The 22,988-nt window shown below is 43.3% G+C and overlaps 1 protein-coding gene across 12 annotated transcripts in view; it reads right to left on the minus strand.

The window, feature by feature from the left end:
- ZMIZ1 (zinc finger MIZ-type containing 1) overlaps positions 1-22,988 on the minus strand; it is a 1,043,290-nt gene that overhangs the window by 41,954 nt on the left and 978,348 nt on the right. For all 12 annotated transcript variants that reach the window (XM_033942175.1, XM_033942176.1, XM_033942168.1 and 9 more), the window contains 4 exons: positions 9,072-9,139; positions 8,201-8,269; positions 5,924-6,171; positions 506-669 (listed from right to left, as the gene is read on the minus strand). In XM_033942175.1, the coding sequence (XP_033798066.1) occupies positions 506-669; positions 5,924-6,171; positions 8,201-8,269; positions 9,072-9,139 (549 nt within the window). The remainder of the gene's footprint in view (positions 1-505; positions 670-5,923; positions 6,172-8,200; positions 8,270-9,071; positions 9,140-22,988) is intronic.

The raw sequence follows: 22,988 nt of genomic DNA on the forward strand, positions 1-22,988 counted from the left end.
TAATTGTTTATAATGGGTTAAATGGAGTGGTAATTATTAATTAAGGTTGTGCGTGGATATCTACACAACGCTTAGTGACGCCTAACTTGAGGCACCCTGCAACGCCTAATGAAGACTACCTGAAAAGTAGGTGTGTTTAGGGGTGGAGAATAGGTGTGTGGTAGACTTAGACATCACTAGGCATCTTAGTTAGGCGCTGGTAAATTAGATCAGGTTAAACCTGGCCTAGTATAACAGCACCTACCACTAGGACACCTAGTGATGCCTAAGTCCGCTTAGGCACCGCTAGGTGTGATGCTATAAAGGACGCCTAGTAGTTGATTGAGAATCACACTGACCAGTGCCTAAAAGTTAGGTGCTGTTAGGCGTCGTTTATATATAGAATCAGGCCTTTATGGATCTAGATATAGATGAACACCATATTACGACTTAGAACAGATTTAAAAACAGTGAGAAAAGGAAAACATTTAAAAAGAAGGCAATCACTGCCTACTGTGTTACTTACAGACTCCTGCATGGGATGACTTAAGGGTTTATCCAGAGGTGTCATGCTGTTTGGAAGGTCTGGTGGGTGTGACAGCTGTGGTCCATGCATAAAGTCATTCATAGATGTTCCACCAGGATTCCCATGAGGGAAGTCAAAGTTGCCATGACCTTGGTAGCTGTTACCTAAAGAAAAACCCAGAAAAGCAACTTTTTAAATTATTATTATCATGGTACACACATTATGCGCAGAAATGGCCTGGCACAAAATTGCTGACTTCAAATATGAGTAAAACCTGGATACAGCCAGTAACAGCATAAGTTTTACCTGTTCCTTGAAGAGGGAAATGGTTTGGGACTTGTATACCGCCTTTATGTAGTTTTACAATCACACTCAGAGTGGTTTACATACAGCATTTTCCCTATCTGTCCCAGTGGGCTCACAATCTATCTAATGTGCCTGGGGCAGTGGAGGATTAAGTGACTTGACCAAGGTCACAAGGAGCAGCATAGGGTTTGAACCAACAGCCTCAGGGTGCTGTAGCTCTAACCACCTATGCCACACTTTCCTCCAGTAGAATATCCGAAGTGAGCCAAGTATAAAACAATGAAGCCATTGTGACATCACTGATGAGGTTGGCTTTTATTGGTGGAATGAGGCATTATGACATCAAGGAAAGAGATGGGACTTGTATACTACCTTTTTGTAGTTTTATAACCATACTCAAAGCAGTTTACATACAGGTACTTCAAGAATTTCCCCTATCTGTCCTGGTGGGCTCACAATCTATCTAATGTACCTGGGGCAGTGGAGGATTAAGTGACTTGCCCAAGGTCACAAGGAGCAGCAAGGCATTCCTAAGGGCAGGAATGGGATAAGGTTTGCACTTCCACACATCCGCTTAGAAATTCAAGGGTGTAATTTAGCAGAAGTATGGGCGCAGTTTTTTAAAATGAAAATCTATTGAAGCCCACACAGTATGGGGCTCATAATCGAAAAAGAAAAATGTCCAAAAACTGGTCTAAGTCAGCACTTGGACGAATATTTCCCAAATATGTCCAAGTGCCGATACTAAAAACAGGTTTTGGACGTATTTCTAAACGACCTAGATCTTCATAGTGCCGCTGAATGACCAAAACTAAATGAGGCATTTCAGGAGGAGTGTCAAGGGCAGGAGTTGGGCGGGACGTGGGCTGGCTTAGACTTAGCCGTACAGCATGTACAATCGAAAGTTATACAGCCGACAATCGACATAACTTGGACGTTCTCCAATCCTTCCGCAAACACCTGAAAACTTGGCTCTTTTCAAAAATCTAACACCTCCCGCTCTTTGGTACCCTGACCTTCTTTATCTTCCTAGCTCCTTTCCTATAACCCTTCATTGTAGCTCCTTTTCAACCTAACCCTGTAAACCGTGCCGAGCTCTACGCTTGTGGAGATGGTGCGGTATACAAACCTAAAGTTTAGTTTAGTTATGACTTAGATCATGTATAACATGGTCTAAGTCACAAAAACCCACCTAAAGTCACCAGAGAAGCACTGCAAACACATAAAACAGACCTCCACACGCTACCCCTGTGATCCCCCCCACCCCCATAAAAATATTAATTACACCTTTAAAATTCAGCCTCCAGACCATTATCACCTGGTCGCCTGGCATAGGAAAGCCTAGTCGTCCAACACAGAGACAGCTTAAGTCATCTTGGGGGTGGGTTAGGGACTCATGGAAAGGAGGACCCATGCCCCTGTATCACTGCATTGATACTTAAACATGTGCACTCCCCTATACACCCCCAAAACCCTTTTTTACTGGCATTTAAGTGGCTCCTGCAGCCATAAAGGCTATTGGGGTGGTAGATAAGTGGGTCTAGGGGATTCTGGAGGTGGTTTGGGGGACTCACCATGACCTATAAGGGAACTGTAGTGAGGAGAAGACATGGCACCCTTTTTGTGAAGTTCACAGCAGTGTCCTGTAAGGTACCCCACTATTTAGATGCCATGTCTGGGTGTTCAGTCCATCACTTTGCAGACCCCTCCCATGTCCAACAGGGCTTGTTTTATGCGTTTTGGATTTGGATGAAAAGTTAGATGAAAATGTGGTATAAAGATTACTTCTGCTCAGTCTTCACATGTGAAGCACCGGGAGATGGTCCACAGCTTCAGACGGGAGATAACCAGAAAGACCCGTTTCAAGACTTCGAATTCACGCCCAGTAGCATCTACAACGAACTATCGAGACTCAAAGTAAACAAAGCCATGGGGCCGGACAACCTACACCCCAGGGTGCTCAGGGAGTTAAGTGAAGTCCTGGCGGAACCATTATCTGTGCTTTTCAACCTTTCCCTACGCACAGGAAAAGTCCCCTTGGACTGGAAAACCGCCAACGTAATCCCACTCCACAAAAAAGGCTGCAGAACAGAGACAGCAAACTACAGACCAGCGAGTCTCACGTCTATAGTGTGTAAGCTCATGGAAACACTGATCAAACAGAATCTTGACATAATCCTGGATGAGGAAACCTACGTGATCCCCACCAACACGGGTTCACCCAGGGTAGATCCTGCCAGTCCAATCTTATTAGCTTTTTTGACTGGGTTACTAGACAACTGAATGCCGGAGAATCACTGGACGTGGTATATTTGGACTTCAGCAAAGCATTTGATAGCGTCCCACACCGAAGGTTATTGAACAAGCTGAAATCGACAGGATTGGGAGACACTCTAACTATATGGGTTGGGGACTGGCTAAGTGGTAGACTACAGAGGGTGGTGGTGAACGGTACCCCATCAGAGGCGTCGGACGTGCTCAGTGGAGTACCGCAGGGCTCGGTCTTGGGCCTGATTTTATTCAACTTATTCATAAGTGATATGACGCATGGACTTAGAGGAAAGGTATCACTGTTTGCCCCCGCTGCCAAAATTTGCAACATAGTAGGCAAAAGCTTGTTACCTGATAATATGACACAGGACCTACTGCTGCTGGAACGATGGTCAACGACTTGGCAGCTGGGCTTCAATGCTAAAAAATGCAAGGTAATGCACCTAGGCAAGAGAAATCCACGCAGAACTTATGCACTAAATGGTGAGACCTTGGCTACGACCACGGCAGAACGTGATCTAGGGGTGATCATTAGCAACTACATGAAAGCTGCCAATCAGGTGGAGAAGGCTTCCTCCAAGGCAAGACAAATGATGGGTTGTATCCATAGAGGTTTTGTCAGCAGGAGACCTGAAGTCATCATGCCGTTATACAGATCCATGGTGAGGCCTCACTTGGAGTACTGTGTCCAATTCTGGAGACCACACTACCGTAAGGACATGCTGAGGATCGAGTCGGTTCAGTGAATGGCCACCAGGATGGTCTTGGGACTCAAGGATCTAACATACAAAGAAAGACTAAAAGAACTGCGGATGTACTCACTTGAGGAACGAAGAGAGAGGGGAGACATGATTGAAACGTTTAAGTACATCACGGGTCGCATCGAGTCGGAAGATAATATCTTCTGTCTCGTGGGACCCTCAATCACCAGAGGACACCCACTGAAAATCAGGGGAGGGAAGTTTCATAACGACTCCAGAAAGTACTTCTTCACCGAAAGAGTGGTAGATCATTGGAACAGACTCCCACTGCAGGTGATTGAGGCAAGCAACGTGACAGATTTTAAGAGAAAATGGGATGCTCACGTGGGATCTTTAAGGGAGTAAATTCAGGAGGGCGGATACTTGGAATGGGCAGACTCGATGGGCTATGGCCCTTTTCTGCCACCATTTTCTATGTTTCTATGATTTAGTGACTTGAACGATCAGATCTGCAGGACGTATAATTAGACGATTTTCGAAAGTAAAAAAATTTTGGACGGTTTTTTCAAAAATGTGTCCTAGGCTGTTTTTTTTACTTTGGACGACTTGTGAGTTGGACGTAATCGGACTTAGACGTCCCTTTCAATTATGCCCCTCCATGTATTTACATTTTACCAGGGTGTGCAGTTATAAAATATTTATTTATTTAAAATAAATTTAAATTACACGTTATCACAATAAATTCTAAGCATTTATTACATTCACAATAAAATAAAATACATGATTCAAAAACAAGACAACAAAATCTCATAACACCATACATAAGAGCCTTCTAGTATGCTACTAGGTGTCAGGTCAAAAGCGCGCCGGGACAAAGGCGCGCCCAGACAATTGAGCGCAGCGTGGAGGCGCGCGCCGCTCAAAATTACTGTTTTTAGGGCTCCGATGGGGGGGCGTGTGGGGGGAACCCCCCACTTTACTTAATAGACATCGCGCCGCGTTGTGGGAGCGTTGTGGGGGGTTGTAACCCCCCACATTTTACTGAAAACTTCACTTTTTCCCTGTTTTTAGGGAAAAAGTGAAGTTTACAGTAAAATGTGGAGGGTTACAACCCCCCAAACCCCCACAACGCCAGCGCGATGTCTATTAAGTAAAGTGGGGGGGGGTTCCCCAACAAAAACCCCCGTCGGAGCCCCTAAAAACTGTAATTTTCTTCAGCGCGCGCCTCCGTCTTGCGCTCAGTTGTCAGCGCGCGCCTTTGTCTTTCGCGCCGTTGTCTATGAACCATGCTACTATGGTGCTCCATTTTCTTGACTCCATAATATATCTGAAAATCCATGCCAATAACTCTCCATATGCTTGCATGAACAGAGAAGATTTTAGCTGTCTTTTAAATTCTGCAAAATTCTTTAGCTGACCTACTTCCATCAGAATTTTTTAAAACTATTCACATGGGTTTAACAGATTTTTTTTTTTTGGGGGGAGAGAAATGTGTTTTCAAAAAACCAGTCTCCTCAATATTCAAATGAAAGGTCATGTGCAGGGCCTTTACTTGTGTATTTTACTAGCAGTGAGCAGAGAGGTTCCCAGGTATGGGATTGGGGAGGGGCTTGCATTATTTGCATACTGTATTTGCACTTTCAGGAAGTATCATACCCCATAAAGGACCCCTTTTACAAAGAATTTCAATTCCGATGGGTTACATCACATTTGCTGTGCAAGGACTCGCTACTGCGGCTTTGTAAAAGGAGCCCCAAATTTACAGACACCAAATAGCAGGTATAAATTAGCGTGCACAGTTTCACTTTGGTGGTTGTCAAAGTGAAAGTATGTGCATAGGTTTCACTAATGTGGACAGATTTACAATTAAATTAGAGACTATTTGGATGTTTTTAAGGACAAGCGGGCTAACCCATTTTTCACATCCGAGGTGGTTGGCCCAGTTGTCCATGTAGACAATGGAAACAGCCTATTCAAGCAATTGCAAAAATCACTGGCTTTAGCTTAGTCCACTTAGTCATAGGTAAATACTGATGTCTTGATGTACTAGATCCGAAAAACACAAATCAGCAAAATTGAGGGTTAACCCATTAGCCTGTAAGAACATCCATTTTAAAATCTGTGATAATAAATTACTCACCTTGGGTGACATATTCGTTGGCATTGTTGCCACCAGGTGGTGGTGGGAGGGATGGGTATGGTGATGGGCCAGGACCCAAAGCAGCTATCATTTCCATCACATTCGGCATGATCATCTGGCTGGGACTCATGGTTTTAAATCGCTTGGAGGGAATGCCATCTGGGTCGTCTTTTATATGAATCTCTGACTTTATAGGAACTGGCCTCCAGCTGCACGTTGGGTCTATAGTAACTTCTTCAAACTCAGAGCTGTAATACAAGTCAGTTGAAATGTTAAATCCTCTCAAAATCAAGAATTTTACATTTGGCACCGAGAGGCTCCTTTATAAAGTTGCAGTAAGAGGTATTGAAGGGAAGGGAGGGAAAGGGATAATTCTATGTAATTTAAAGAATTGTAGAGTTTCAAGTGATATATTTAAGTCAAAACGGTGTTACTTTTTGATGCACTTGATGTAAGTTATAAAAATGAATAAAGAATTTTAAAAAACCAACCAAGTTGCAGTAAGTGCTAACGTGTTCTTGCATAAAAAAAAAAAAATTGCATACCGTGGAGTGAGGCATTTTGTAATAATTTTGCCATGTACGTGCGATACCTATATGCTAAAAAAATATTGCTTATTTTTGGGCTCAGGGGGCGAAGAGTGAGCTAATTATTTAGTGCCGCTATATTGCCACACGCTGATTAGTGCAGGTTTAGCTTGTGAGTCTCTACCACCTGTGAACATTAGCGCGTTGACATTATTGAAAAATTCTGAAAATCAGCTAGTTTACTCAAATGGCCTTAATGCATGTGGTCGACCCATTTAGGGCGTACAAAGGCCTCTTCTTCCACTGAAGGGCCCTGAATGACTTGGGATGGGTCTTTCTTTCCAGACAGAATTTGTCACACTTACAAACATATTTTACCAACACATTTTTTTCATGTACAGTAAGTAAACCCTCGATTTAACGGACTGCTCGGGGAAGGGGGAAGAGTGTCCATTAAATGCAAGTGTCTGGAAAATCCGAATGTCCCCGAAATGGCTGATCTGAAAATCAACTTACTTTACTCAGCTGCGCATCCCCAAACCCAGCCCTGTTTTGGCACTCAGGGATATTCTCTGATCTAAACCTTGTGGGTCGTGCCGATGGCCACTTTCATCACTCTATAAAGATTCGCATCACTGTATTCAATTACAATGATCTTCTTTCTCCCGAAAGCAGAAAATGATTAATTTTGTTGCTGGAAACAGAAACAGCTGTTTGAGAGACAGTGTGCATGCCCGAACTTCAATTCACGGAAGTGCCCGATGCCGAATACGCATGTGGTCTGTTAAATCCGAAGTTCGGATAAACGAGGTCCGGAAAATCGAGGGTTCACTGTATAAGAACATAAGAATAGCATTACTGGGTCAGACCAATGGTCCATATAGCCCAGTATTCCATCTTTGCGAAGGCCAATCCAGGTAACAAGTACCTGGCAAAAACCCAAATAGTAGCAGAATTCTATGCTACTGTCCCATGACTAGCTCAATAGCAGACTATGGACTTTTCTTCCAGGAATTTGTCCAAACCTTTTTAAAAACCAGCTACATTAACTGCTCTTACCAAATCTATGCTATGCTATGTGCTGCGCAATTGTGCAGAATTCCCCCAGGAGTATTTTATTCAACCTATCCAATAATAGCAGGCCTTGAAAATAACAGGCAGTGTGTTGCTATTTCTGCTTCTGTGTATACTCTTTCCTAATCTGAAAGATATTCTGTAAACTTTACACCAAACAATCGTACTAATAACCCAGAGGACAAAAAAGCAAGCTCATAGCTGGTGCAGTTATTTCAGCAATCAGGCTGATGTGATGTGCTAGAAGATATTACTTAATGCAATTCATTTATCTAAACCTGCATTTTTTTCTCATTGTATATATTGTTCTCATTTTACACCCTCCTCTGCATTCATATTAACACTAGAGATTTAAAAATATACACATGCATATACTATATAAACTGTACAAATCTATAACATCTATTTTACCCTTTTGTGCCTTTGGTAGACTCTAGCATCCTTATCTCCCCTCTAATCATCCCAAAAGTATACACTCCCCAACACAGACTGACCAGCAGAAGCTGCTAGTTTAGCATTAGTAACTTTTCCTCCTCCCGGGGCTATGTGCACCACTTCTGCAGAAGACAGGTTTCTTGTACTGCAGGATAGAGCAGAGCAGCCTCAGCCAAAATCAAGCCTCAGTCAACATCAAGCCTCATTATCTACTCAAAATTAGAGAATAGATTCCACTTACTTTTGTATGGCATTCAGAATACCCCACATATACTGGTCAACTTCTAGGCCTTCCAGCAGAGCTGTTTTACTAAACAAGAAGAAAAATCAGTTATATTACAAAACACAATGGTAATTTACCAGGTTAATAATAATTATAACATTCTTATATTTTTCTTCTGAGCCAACATTACTGCCTGCTACAAATGGAAATTTGTAGCAGCCAAAAATCCACATGGGGGTTAAGAATTTCATAAATGTGAAGGGGCATTTTCGATAGGATGTCTAAGTCTGAGTTTGGGCGTTATGGGAAAGATGTCCAAAAATCTAGTAGAGAAAATGTCCATTTTCAAAACCGCAAGACATCTTTTATTTTTATTTTTCGAAAATGACCTATTTAGACATTTTGGCCCTTATTACGTTTCCAAGTTTTATTTAAAATTTGATACGCTTATATAAAATTTTCACAGTGATGTACATCTTTAAAAATACATAGGTAGAACATGTAATATAGACAGACTTTAAAACATGACAAAACAGACATGGGGAGGGGAATGGGAGGAACTACAATTTTTAAACAAAAGAACATGTAATGGGAAAAACACCAGGGATGGGGCTCACTAATAAAGGCATATATAAGCTTTTGGGATTCTCATATAGATGAACCATTATAAAATTATTCCCATTATCTATTTACCTGCAAAATAAGGTTTAATGTTATGTGTTTTTCACAGGACTATTCTGGGAGAGTCGATGCTTAGGTAATGATGATTGCTGAATTCTCAAATTACTGAGGGCGGGTAGGGGATTGAAAGATGTGAGGATTTGCCTAAAGCAGCTAATGCCCTTGCACCATCCCTGCGTTAGAACCATCAGGATGAGTTGCTACTCACTTGCATACAGGACATCGCCAAGTTCCACGTTCACAGTTCAGCTGTAAGTATGATTCCAGATCAAAACACTGCAATTTGACAAAGAAACAAATGTTAGCTGTGCAGGCCAAATGAAAACATAATATAAATCTCGTAGATAAGGCAGTAATCTAGTAGTTCCAGTGCCATACACTCCACTATCTTTACCTTTGGAGTAGCCTAATGGTTACAGTAAATGGGCTTTGATGCTGGCATTCTGGGTTCAATTCCCACTACAGCTTTGTGACCTTGAGCAAGTCACTTAACCCTCCATTGCCCCGGGTACAAAACTTAGATTGTGAGCTCACTAGGGACAGAGAAAGTAACATCATATAATGTGTACAGCTCTGCATATATCTAGTACAGGGGTGGGCAACTCCGGTCCGCGAGGGCCAGAATCCAGTTGGGTTTTCAGATTTCCCCCAATGAATATGCATTGAAAGCAGTGTATGCAAATAGATCTCATACATATTCATTGGGGAAATCCTGAAAACCCAACTCTATTCCGGCCCTCGAGGACCGGAGTTGCTCACCCCTGTACTAGACATATGCAGAGCTGTACACATTATATGCTGTTACTTTCTCTGTCCCTAGTGAGCTCACAATCTAAGTTTTGTACCCGGGGCAATGGAGGGTTAAGTGACTTGCTCAAGGTCACAAAGCTGTAGCACTATAGAAATGATTGGTAGTAGTATGCGATCTTCTCTGTCCTGGCTTTTACCTTTGACAGGGAGGATCAATGAGAACACCATCTGCACACCTGACTGCTTCACCTTTTGTCCCAGAGCCACAAAGTCACCTTTTGATATGTTCAGAGGAGTGCTTCGCAGTATCACTATACCAAATATTCTTTTCTTACTCCCAGTCTCACAACTTGGAAGGAGTCCCCCAAGGGAAGGAACCATTAATGAAGGGTCCAAACCATTTTGAGTATGGTTGTGTAACTATAAAAAGGCAGAATACAAGTCCCAATCCCTTTCCCTCTCTCCTCTTTCTGAAATGTTTGCTTGGAGGTTTGAAATATAATATTATCATATCACTGACTAGAAAAAATATCTTTTGAAGTAGAAATGTGTCATATCTTTGGGAACTGCAGGTTTTGCATTTACTCTAAAATTTACAAGTACAATACTTAAAAATAAACTCTTCTCATTTTTATTTTCCAGCTTTTTGCTCCTTAGAACATAAGAATAGCCATCCTAGGTCCATCTAGCTCAGGTGTGTCAGATCATGGTAGAATTTGGATTGAATTGAAAATGGATGAACAAGATTATAGTAGACCTGTTTGGAGATTCAATAATACATTGCTTGCAGATTCCAACTTTATTGAGGAATTTCAATCAAAAATTACTGAATATTTTCAACTCATGTTTAAGCTGATATCTCTTTAGAAATCTTATGGAATGCTTTTAAAGATACTATGAGAGGGCAAATAATCTCATATTCGGCACATGTAAGGAAATTAATCAATAAAAAATTTTCAAATTTGGAGCAAAATATTAAAGACTTGGAGTCACAACTGGCCTTGAAATGGGACCAAACTACTTTACAGGCCCTCGTAAAAGCTAAATATAAATACAATGAGATTTCCTTTCAAATGGCTAGGAAAGAGCTATTCTCTCAGCAGGCTCTGTAGTCGAATAAAGCAGGAAGAGTATTAGCTAATTACCTTAAAGCTAAAAAAAGGAAAGTAAAAATTGTGGCTATCACAGATGAGAATGGGAAACTCATTCTCAAATTGGAATTATCTTAAAATAATTTTTGAAATATTATAAAGCTTTGTATTCTTCCCAGCTTTATTCAAATAAAGAACTTTAGGGTTTAAAGTTTTTGGAGTTAATTAAGGGGCCTAAAATTCCTGAGCATATAAAAGGAACTCTTGATGCGCCTATATCTATAAAAGAATTACAAGCAGCATTGAAGTCCCTTAGAATTGGATCCGCTCCAAGTGGTGATGGTTTCACTGTAGAGTTTTACAAATCATTTCAAAGTACCCTATTACCTCATCTATTAAATTTATATCAGATTCAATTGACTAAAGTTTGCGTTACAGGCACTATGGCAGAATCGTTAACTATTGTTTTGCCGAAGCCAAATTACAGGCCTATTTATTTGATAAATGTAGATGGCAAACTGTTGGCTAAGTTATTGACTTTGTGCTTGGCCAAGGCTCTTCCTTATATTATTGGTATGCAACAAACAGGGTTTGTTGCTCAAAGACATTCTTCAAATAACACCAGGCTGGCTTTTCACATGTTAAATTTAGCAAAAGCCATGGATGATCCAGCCTTCCCTGTATCCTTGGATGCAGAGAAGGCCTTTCATCAGGTGGAATGGACCTTTATGTATCCAGCAAAGGATTGGTTTAGTATTGGTTCAGGATTTATACAAATGATTCAAACCTTGTATAGTTTCCCTTCTGCCAGATTATATATAAATAGTACTTTTTTGGAACATTTCTGTCTGGAGAGGGGAGTTAGAGAAGGATGTCCGTTATCTCCTTTGCTGTTTGATATTGTTTTGGAACCCTTGTTATTGGCTATACAACAGGCAATGGAGATCCAGGGTATTCCTTACACAGGTCAGGAATACAAGGTCTCTGCTTATGCAGATGACATATTGCTTCATTTGAGGAATCCCGAAACAACCATTCCACATTTACTAGATTTGATTGAAAGATTTGGAAAATTTTCAGGATATAAAATAAATTGGAGTAAATCAGAGATTCTTCCACTAAATGTACATTGTCAAAAAGGATTGTTTGATTCATTCCTCTTTTTTTGGAAGGAAGAGGGTATAAAATATTTAGGAATTTGGATTTATAAAATGCTGGAAGAAACGATGAAAGTAAATGAAAAATCCTTATTGCTAAAGGTCACAGAAATGTGTGAGCAATGGAACCCATTACATCTGTCTTGATGGGGGAGAGTTCAGATGGTTAAAATGATGATTTTGCCTGTGGTTTGCTACCAAATAGGTATGCTACCAAATAGGTATGCTACCAGTGTTTTTTCAGGGGTCCTTTTACAAAAAATTAAATAGTATTCTTACAAAATTTATTTGGCTGGGGAAAACAGCAAGAATTGCCTTAGTATCTTTACAATTGTGGAGGGTGGGGTAAATTTTCCAAATTTACCCCTTAAGAGAAGGGAGCCGGCGAGAAGGAAGCCACAGCAGCCGCGTGGCAGAAGAAAGAAGCAGCAGCTTCTTGGTAGCCGGGAGAGGAGAAGAGTGGCGGTGAGGAGCGGGTAGCGGTGAGAGTTAGCTCCGCCCACCCGCGTCACCAGCCGCGACACCAAGCGCCCGGACTCCCCCTTAAGAGAAGGGAGCCGGCAAGAAGGAAGCCACAGCAGCTGCGTGGCAGAAGAAAGAAGCAGCAGCTTCTTGGTAGCCGGGAGAGGAGAAGAGCGGCGGTGAGGAGCGGGTAGCGGCGAGAGTTAGCTCCGCCCACCCGTGTCACCAGCCGCAACACCAAGCGCCCGGACTCCCCCTTAAGAGGGGGGTGCCAACGGTGCGCGGCCATTCGGCGCACAGCGAAGGCGAGCGGCAAAGGCTCTCGCCTTAGCGAGAGCGCCTTTGCGAAGGAGCCTTGGAAGGAGCCCAGACAGCCCAGCAGCGAATCCTAAACTTTAACTAAAAAAAAACAAACAAACTTTTTTCTTCTGTTCCCATTCTTCTCTTCTCTCCCTATTCTTTCAGCTAGCTGCACGCCGAGCTAACTCACACTCAGCCAACCCTTTCAGAAACCCTTTCAGATACCCTCAGCTCTTAACTTCTTATTCTCTCAGACACCCAAATCTTTCATAATCTCACACTAGCTCTCAGTAGGATTTTTTCTAACTCTCTTTTTCCTTTTCTAATTACTGACAGGCAGACCTAATTCACAACTTGGAAATGGCAGGGAGGACTAGAAGCGCCAAGGCTACAATCAAATCCAGCATTCCAGCCACCATGGGGACCCTGGAGGAGATCACGGATTGCGTATGAAGGGAGGAGGACTCAGGACGGTGGACAGAGGTCTCCGTACAGACCAAATCCACCCCCCGGCACTACACTACAGTCTCCACGCAGACAGAGGAGGCTGCTCAGCTGGATGGAGCCCTCATGCAGGAATTGTGGAGTCTCAGGGAGGAGGTGGTTCGCCTGAGAAGCATCCGAGAGGATGAAGCCTACATCGACGGAGTCGTTCAGGAGTTGTCCCAAATTACAGAGCAGACCCACGACAAGTCCATTCTCGAGACACCCAAATCATCAGCTTTGAAGCCAACATTTGGGATACAGGAAATGGCTGGCGGCAATGACACCTGGCAGTTGGTGACCTCTTCCACAGGTAAACATAGAAGATCCCCCCCCCCCTTTTTCAATCTCTTCATCCTCTTCCCAACAGGCCAACCCTACATCAACCCCTCAACTCGTCCTGAAGAATAGATTCCAGATTCTTCAGGAAGAAGCTGCCGACAAGGTACAGGAGCAGGCCCAGCACGAAGAACAGGAGCAGGCCCAACACGCAACCCCATCTGCTGACCGACTTCCCCCTCCACAGCGGAAGAAGCGCAGAGTTATAGTCATTGGGGACTCCATGCTGAGGGGCACCGAGGGACCAATCTGCAGACCGGATGCACACTCAAGAGAGGTTTGCTGTCTGCCTGGAGCCAAAATACGGGACGTCACCACCAGCCTGTGTAAACTACTTACACCTCATGACCATTTTCCTATGCTTCTTATCCATATAGGTTCGAATGACACTGCCAGGAACACCCCGGAGACCATCACCAGAGACTTCGGAGCCTTGGGTGAGAGGCTGAAGCAGACAAGTGCGCAGGTGGTCTTCTCATCAATCCTCCCAGTTAGAGGCAAGGGAAGAGCCAGAGATGAATGCATCCGGAGAACGAACAAATGGCTACAAGGATGGTGTCGAGATATGAACTTCGGATTCCTGGATCATAGAGAGGCACTGCAGGGACTACAGGGACCAGACGGACTCCATTTGACCAGCAGAGGTAAGAACATCTTCGGACACCGACTAGCCCGCCTGCTTCGCAGGGCTTTAATCTAGGTAAGTTGGGGGAGGGGACCTACTCATATACTGGTGTGGAAAGGAACTATCCTGATGGGACGAGTCGACACTCTGTTTCCGAGGTAAGGACACAATTTGCAAACAGTTCTCTAGGAGCCACACAGACTCAGTCAGGAATAGCCTTACAGGGACTCAACAAACACAAAGTGTGGAGGGCCATGTATGTTAATGCACACAGTTTAGGCAATAAAATTCTAGAACTGGAAACTGAAATTAGGGATGCCAACCTGGACGTGGTGGCGATATCCGAGACTTGGTTCACGGACGCACATGGGTGGGATATGGCTATACCGGGGTACAATCTACTTCGTCAGGACAGAGAGGGCAGGTTAGGTGGAGGGGTAGCACTATACATTAAAGAGGACATCAAAACCACCAGGATCACTGATGTCAAATATACCGGGGAGTCCCTCTGGGTAAACCTGGCAAGAGGTGGCAAAAAATGCCTGTATCTTGGTGTCGTATACAGACCTCCAAGACAACCGGAAGACATGGACGCAGAATTAATTGAAGACATAGAGAATATAACTCTACGAGACGACACTGTACTCCTAGGAGACTTCAACATGCCTGATGCAGACTGGAACACATTTTCAGCAACAACCAGTAGCAGCAGGAGGCTTTTGACCTCCATAAAAGGAGTACATCTCAGACAGATGGTAACGGAGCCCACTAGGGACCAGGCGATCCTAGACCTGGTACTCACCAACGGGGAAAGCGTCTCAGAGGTCTCGGTAGGAGATAAGCTAGCCTCCAGCTATGGTTCAACCTTGGGAAAGGATCCCCTAAATCAATTACAAAAACAAAGGTGCTCAAATTCCGGGGCACCGACTTCGCACGCATGGGAGATTTCGTTCATCAGACGCTACAGGACCAAGCAGAGACCGGCAATGTGGAAACTATGTGGTCGTACCTGAAATCATCTATACACGAAGCAACTAATCGCTACATAAAATCAGTAGATAAAAGACAAAGAAACAACAAACCCCAATGGTTCACTGAAGAGATCTCGCACCTCATTAAGGAGAAGAAAAAAGCATTTCTTTCCTACAAACGTACGCAGAGAAGAGAAACTAAAGTAGAATATAAGACCAGATCTGTAGCAGTCAAAACAGCAGTTAGGGAGGCCAAACTTCGAGTGGAAGAAACTCTGGCAAAAAACATTAAAAAAGGGGACAAATCCTTCTTTAGGTATATCAGTAATAGGAAAAGAAACACAGATGGTATAGTACGCCTTAGACAATCGGACAGAAACTACGCGATGGCAGATTCAGAAAAAGCAGAACTACTAAATGAATATTTCTGCTCAGTCTTCACCTGCGAAGCACCGGGACACGGACCACAGTTGATGATAAAACAAGACATGGATGACCCGTTTCAGAATTTTGAGTTCACACCTGGGGACGTCTACAACGAACTGGCAAGGCTAAAGGTAAACAAGGCCATGGGACCGGACAATTTACACCCAAGAGTGCTCAGAGAATTGAGAGATGTTCTGGTGGAACCGTTGGCAGTGCTCTTCAATCTCTCACTAAGTACGGGGATAATTCCGTTGGACTGGAAAACAGCCAACGTCGTTCCTCTACATAAAAAGGGTTGCAAGGCTGAGGCTGTGAACTATAGACCGGTAAGCCTCACCTCAATAGTGTGCAAACTCATGGAAACACTAATTAAATATAAATTAGATACGATCCTGAATGAGGGAAATCTCCGGGATCCCAGCCAACATGGATTCACCAAGGGTAGGTCATGCCAGTCCAATCTAATCAGCTTCTTTGACTGGGTAACAAGAAGACTGCACTCAAGAGAGTCCTTGGACGTCGTGTACCTGGACTTCAGCAAAGCGTTTGACAGCGTCCCACACCGCAGGCTGCTGAACAAGATGAAATCGATGGGATTAGGAGAGACTCTAACTGCATGGGTTAAAGATTGGCTTAGTGGCAGACTTCAGAGGGTGGTGGTTAACGGTACCTTCTCTAAAATGTCGGAGGTGACTAGCGGAGTGCCACAGGGTTCAGTCCTGGGCCCACTCCTCTTCAACATATTCATTGGGGATCTGACTCAAGGGCTTCAAGGCAAGGTAACCTTATTCGCTGATGACGCCAAACTATGCAATATAGTAAACGGCTATAATCTACACGATGCTATGGAGCAAGACCTGCGTACTTTAGAAAGATGGTCCTTGATCTGGCAGCTGGGCTTCAACGCCAAGAAATGTAAGATCATGCATCTCGGTAATGGAAATCCTTGCAGAACCTACACCCTGAATGGAGAAACTTTAACCAGGACTACGGAAGAACGAGACTTAGGAGTAATCATCAGTGCTGACATGAAAGCAGCCACTCAAGTGGAGAAGGCTTCATCTAAAGCACGGCAGATGATAGGTTGTATCAAGAGAAGCTTCGTCAACAGGAAATCTGAAGTCATGATGCCATTGTACAGAGCCATGGTGAGACCTCATCTGGAATACTGTGTGCAATTCTGGAGGCCACATTACCATAAGGATGTGCTCAGAATTGAATCGGTTCAGCGGATGGCCACCAGGTTGGTCTCGGGGCTAAAGGGTCTCCCGTACGAAGAAAGACTGAGCAAATTGCAGCTCTACACTCTCGAAGAGCGTAGGGAGACATGATTGAGACACTTAAGTACATCACGGAACGGGTCGAGGTGGAAGATGATATCTTTCTTCTCAAGGGACCCTCGACCACAAGAGGACATCCGCTCAAACTCAAGGGAGGGAAGTTTCGTGGAGACGCCAGGAAGTACTTCTTCACGGAGAGAGTGATTGAGCATTGGGACAAGCTTCCAGTACAGGTGGTCGAGGCACGCAGCATCCCAGACTTCAAGAACAAATGGGATACCTATGTGGGATCCCTACGAGGTCATGCCAAGGGATAGGGTCACTAGGACTTGAATGAGCGGGTCAGTAGAGTGACAGTATAATTACAATTGTACTTTAGGGGGTCAGTAGACTTAAGAGGGTGGGTAAATGGTGTGGGCAGACTTGATGGGCTATAGCCCTTATCTGCCGTCATCTTTCTATGTTTCTAAGCCTATATAATGCGTCAGTGTATGTATTGGATCCTCCCCGAGCTCATGGAAAATCTTCCAGACTGGTTATGGTTGGAATGGAAACTCCTGTCTCCATTGAGATTGTATCACATTTTGAGTATCAAGCTACCTAGGTTGTATAAGGACAATAAAATTTTATTGGACACTTGGGAGACATTAAAATTTATTAATAATTTAACATCTATTCCAATTCATAAATCCACATGTCAGTCCCTTTGGCTGAACTCCAAGATTCAAATTGGCAGATTTAAGGTCATCTGGAAGCACTGGATGAAGGTGGGCATATGGACTCTAGATGATGTAATTTCTGAAGGAAAGCTGCTTGATTTTTTACGCCTACAACAAATATTTGATATTGCTAGATCTCAAAGTTATAAGTGGTTGCAGTTGAAGCAAGCCATTCAGGAGGGGTTCCCCGATTGGAAAAATCTTAAAACTCAGTATAGTTTGCCGTTCCTGTGCTTCTAGGCGGATTTCCTGGGTCACCAGGCCGCTCAGTGGTATAAATTAATATCTGGATTTTTGAATAAGAAACCAAAAACTGGTCTTTGTGACATTTGGAGCATTGAGATAAAGAATCAGATTATTGCGTCTCAATGGCTACGTATCTGGACTTGAGGATGAGATGTGTGTCTGCATCTATGAGACAATGTGGTTTTTCTTGTTACACAGAGCATTTTGGACTCTGGTTAGATTACGGAAATTATATAGTTTCAAGTCTAATAGATTCTGGCACTGCCATCTTGAACCTGGAACATTGGATCATTTATTATATTACTGTCCCTTGATACTTCAATTTTGGAGAACCATTTGGGATCAGGTGTACAAAGTAATGTAAAATCCAGTGGCACTAACATACGACACTGTGCTATTTGGCACTTTGATGAGAGCTAAAAGCCAAATATCATCTCACAATAACAAACTTCTCTTTATTATGACAGGGGTTGCCATACAGCTTATTTTAAGGAATTGGAAAAACTGGGATCAATTGAACTATACCTTTTGGTGGAAGTCTCTGTGTCACGTCTTTAAAATGGAACATATTATGGCTATACAACAGGGAAATTACAAAAAGTTTCTGAAGATTTGAGAGCAATTGACAAAATTTTGCAAAGAGTGATGGTTGATTTTGCCCTTTTGATCATGCACGTCCAGGGGGGTTGGAAAATATTTTTAATTCTTTAATTTGAGTGCAATTTTCGAATATGAGTATGGGGGGGTGATATATCTATTTGTCATAGATTACAATTTTGATTGATTTTAAGTGCTTTTATAGTGTAATATGATTGTATAATATGTTGCACTTATTTATGGCTTAAAAACAAATACAGATTTTTTTTAAAAAAGGTGTGTCAAACTCAATCACATAAGGGGCCGAAATCTAAAACACAGGCTAAGTCACGTGCCAAATTTTTTATTAAGATACTTAGGCCTCCTTTTACTAAACTGCGCTAGCGATTTTTAGTGCTGGGAGCCGTGCTGAATGCTGCGCGCAGCTCCCGACGCTCATAGGAAGTCCATGAGCGTCGGGAGCAGCACGGGGCATTCAGCACAGCTCCCTGTGCTAAAAACTGCTAGCGCGGTTTAATAAAAGGGGGTCTTAGTCTTAGTAGAAGTATAGGGTTACAATCTCTCCAACCCCACGCTGGTTCTGTGGTGCAAACAAAATAAATAAAGACTTTTCCTCTCCTTTAGGTCCTAGTTCACACTTGCTATCTAACACCAGCTCTGACAGGGTACAAACAAAATAGAAAATAAAATTATTTTTTCTACCTTTTGTTGTCTGGTCATTATTCAAATCATTTTGGTTCCAGGTTCTGGTTTCTTTTTGTCTTCTGATAACTCGCTTGCTGGGGTTTCCTGCCCATTTGTCATTTTCTTCTTTCTCGGTGCTAACCATCCACCTTCCATCTCTGTCCTCCCCTTCCATTTTCCTTTCCTCTCCCAGAGGTCTGACATCTTTCCTTTTTTTCATCTACATTCCCGCAGTTGCAGCGATGGACCCCACCATCCCCAGATCCACCATCTCTCCTTTTCTCAACCACCCTTTCATCCAGCATCTCTCCCTACTTCCCCATCTCCCCAGGGTCTACCATCTCTCCATTTCTCTTCTCAACTACCCTCCTATCCAGTATCTCTATCCCCCCTCCACACCATCCTTTGTGTCCAACTTCTCTCCCTTTCAGTGCCTTCCCTCCATCCTATTGTCCACCATCTCTCCCTCTCCTCTGTTTTTAGACCCATTATTTCTTCCCCTCCCCCCCAACCTGGGTCCAGCATATGCACGTCTCTTTGGATCCCCTTCCCTCCCTCCTTCCCTTCCACCGTGTACTTCTACACCAGGGCCCTCCCCGAAGACCTGCATGTTTCCCACCTTCTTTCTAGCATCCTCTGGCTTCCCGGTCTCATCTTCAAAGATAATTACGGCAGCCTGCAGAAGATATCCGGTGCTGTAGCAATCCTAGCAGGCTGTCATCGTCCTCCGCAGCATGTTCCCTCTGCTGTGGTCCCACCCCTCCTCTCACTTACGTGAACGTGGCAGAGGGTCTTCAGTCTATGTGCTTCTTCTCTCCTTCACTTCTTCTCCTACATCCATCTCTGACTTTTCCTTTCAGTTTTCCTCCATTTATTTTTCTGTATCTCTATCTGCCTCTATTTACAGCTATCCATATCCCTCATCCTATTATTCTCCAGTTTTTATGCTAACTCTTCCCTCTCTTCCCCCTTCCAGCATCTTCTCTTTCTTTCTCTTTTCCCCTTTATTTTCACTTTTCTAACCAGTATCTACTGTTTTGCCCCCTCAATTCAGCAAATCCTCTCCCCTCTTTCTTCCAACACCTCATCTCTCTCCCTCCACCTCCATCCAAGATCTCTCCCCATCACCCTTTCCCTTTGCCACTTCCAGCACTACCTATCTGGGGCTCGGGCTGAGGGAAATGGAGTTGCGGGTCTGGGGCAGGCCCAAAATGCAAGGCAGGCAGCTGATTCTTCCTGGTGGCGGCCATGGCGGTCATCCATGCTGTTTGCTGGCTGCCAGGAGGAGGGGGGAGTGAGGAGACAGCGGTGCATCTGGATTTCGATGAGCCCTGTCTTCTGTCCCAGCCCCGGTCCTGCTAAACCGGTTCGCAATGAAAAAGCCAAATGCCTTGGGGGTCTTCCCTCTTGCCAAGTCACTATAGGCTCTGCTGGTCTCAATCCCGCCCCTCAAAATCAGGAAGTATTTGGTGTGGGATTAACCTGTGGTGTGGCATTCTCTCTGCATGCAATTTCTGAGTAGAACCCTGTAGAAGTCCTACTTGTTCTGTTTTATTGATAGTAGAAGTATTGGTGTTCTAGGGACCCAAGTAATATTTGTAGTGCTGCCTATCCTTAAGGAGGGTTCTTGTTGTTTGAATCATAGGAATCAATGCTACTGTTCTATGTTAGGTTTGTTATATGCATACTGAGTAAGAATTTTTTCAGGTTTTGTGTCATTTCACAATGTACCTAACAGTGAAGAGATAACATAAGAACTGGATTATTTTTTTTGTATGGCAACTTCAGTAGAGAAAGCAAAGTTGCTTAACTGTAGCAGGTGTTCCCCGTAGACAGCAGGGGAATGCAGTCACACTTGATTGGTGAAGTCTCTGACTGAGCCAAACAGCATCGGTACTCTTTCCCATAGCTACTTTTCAGCTTACTGAGCATGTGCAGGATTGCCTACTCTTCGAGCCCCCTCCCCTCCAACTGTCAGTTTATTCTCTAGCAAAAGAGATGAGGGGATGGCAGTCAGGCAAGTGTGGCTGCATTCCCCTGCTGTCTACGGAGAACACCTGTTACAGGTATGCAACTTTGCTTTCTCCGGAGACAGGCAGGGGATATGCAGCCCCACTTGATTGGTGAATCCCAAGCTGAAGAAGCGTACGGGAGGTGGAAATAGTCTATAATGCAAAGAGGTTACGCAAAACTGCTTGACTAAAGCGAACATCTTAAGCTAACCCTTGGTCTAAGCAATAATACTTGGTAAAAGTATGTACAGATGACCAGTTAGCTGCTCTGCAAATGTCCTGGATTGGAATGGATCTCAAGTTTGCAATGGAAGTTGCTGCAGCACGCAGTCGATGGGCCCCAACGGGATCAGAAGGCTGTAGATGAGCTCTAGTGTAGCAAAAATGTATGCAACGTGAGATCCAAGCTGAAAGTGCTCTCTTAGTTGTAGGTTGACCACAGGTAGGTGGATTGTAAGACATGAATAACTGAGATGATTTACTAAGATGAGAAATAGCTTTGAGGTAAAAAATAAAAAAAGCAGTGCTCTTCTGCAATCCAAGGAATTAAGTTTTTCTTCCACCTCAGAGGCATGAGGAGATGGAAAAAATAAAGGCAAAGTGATGGTTTGGTTGAGATGGAAATCCGAAACCACCTTAGGTAAGAACTTCGGATGAGTTTGGAGCTGTATCTTGTTAGGAAAACATTGCAAGTACAGATAGTACATAACTAAGGCCTGAAGCTCACTTACTCTTCTGGCTGACGTAAGGACTATCAGGAAGATGGTCTTCCAGGAAAGGAAGGTGAGAGAGGCAGAACCCAGTGGTTCAAAGGGTTCAGACATCAGTTGATCTAGCACTACATTGAGGTCCCACACTGGAATAGGGGTTGTCAATGGAGGTCTAAGATTGTTGAGACCTCTCAGGAAACGTGCCATGAGAGGGTGTTGTGAGATTGGTTTACTGTTGATCAACGAATGGAATGCTGAAATTGCTGATAAATGAAGTCTGACAGAGTTCATCTTGAGCCCTGAATCAGACAAATGTAGGAGATATTTGAAGACATGGTCCAGCGGGCAATGGAGCAAGATCTTGAGCCCATAGTGAAATACGTTTCCATTTTGCAGCATATGATTTCTGCTTAGCAAGGCGTCGTGCTGCAAGAAGAACTGTTTTCACAGATTGGGAAAATGAGAGATCAGTTAGGAGTAAGCTCTCAATTTCCATGCTGTGAGGCTCAGACTGCGGAGATTGGGATGTAGCAGCTAGCCTTGGTGTTGAGACAGAAGAGACGGATGGTCGGCCAAGGGTATTGGGGGTGCATCCAGTAGATCCAAAAGCAGTGGAAACCAGACTTGCCTGGGCCACCCAGGTGCAATGAGAATGAGATGTGCTTTGTCCGCTGAAACCTTCTGAAGCACTCTGGAGATGAGAGGGAATGGTGGGAACGCATAGAGTAGAATGTGGTTCTATGTAATTGAAAAGGCATCCCTGTATATTGGATTAACCAAATTTAATCTGAAGAGGCTACGACTTATTCAGAACACTATGGCCAAATTAATTTTTGGAAGACATAAATATGATCATGCCTCTCCATTGTTGAGGTTACTTCATTAGCTTCCTATTTATTGGCAAATTCAATTTAAATGTGCCAATATAATTTTTAAAATTTTATATGGAATTTTTTCACCTTTATTACCTCTATCATTTAACTCTCTTAGGTTTCACACTACCAGGAATACACATAAATTTAAATTGCTTTTCCCTTCTGTTAAAGGGATTAAAACCCTAGGTAAATTCTCACATTCCTTAGCCTATTCCTTGGTAAAAGTTTGGAACGATCTTCCCTCGATTATCAGAACGTCATTATCTCTATCACTTTTTAGGAAAAAATCTGAAAACGTATCTTTCAGAGATTCTTAACTGAGGACTGATCTAATTTATTGAAAATTTTTCTATTACCTTCATTATTGTTTTATATTATATTGTTTTAAAACTTTGTTA

This window comes from Geotrypetes seraphini, chromosome 4 (genome assembly GCF_902459505.1).
Source record: "Geotrypetes seraphini chromosome 4, aGeoSer1.1, whole genome shotgun sequence".
NCBI classification, from domain to species: domain Eukaryota; kingdom Metazoa; phylum Chordata; class Amphibia; order Gymnophiona; family Dermophiidae; genus Geotrypetes; species Geotrypetes seraphini.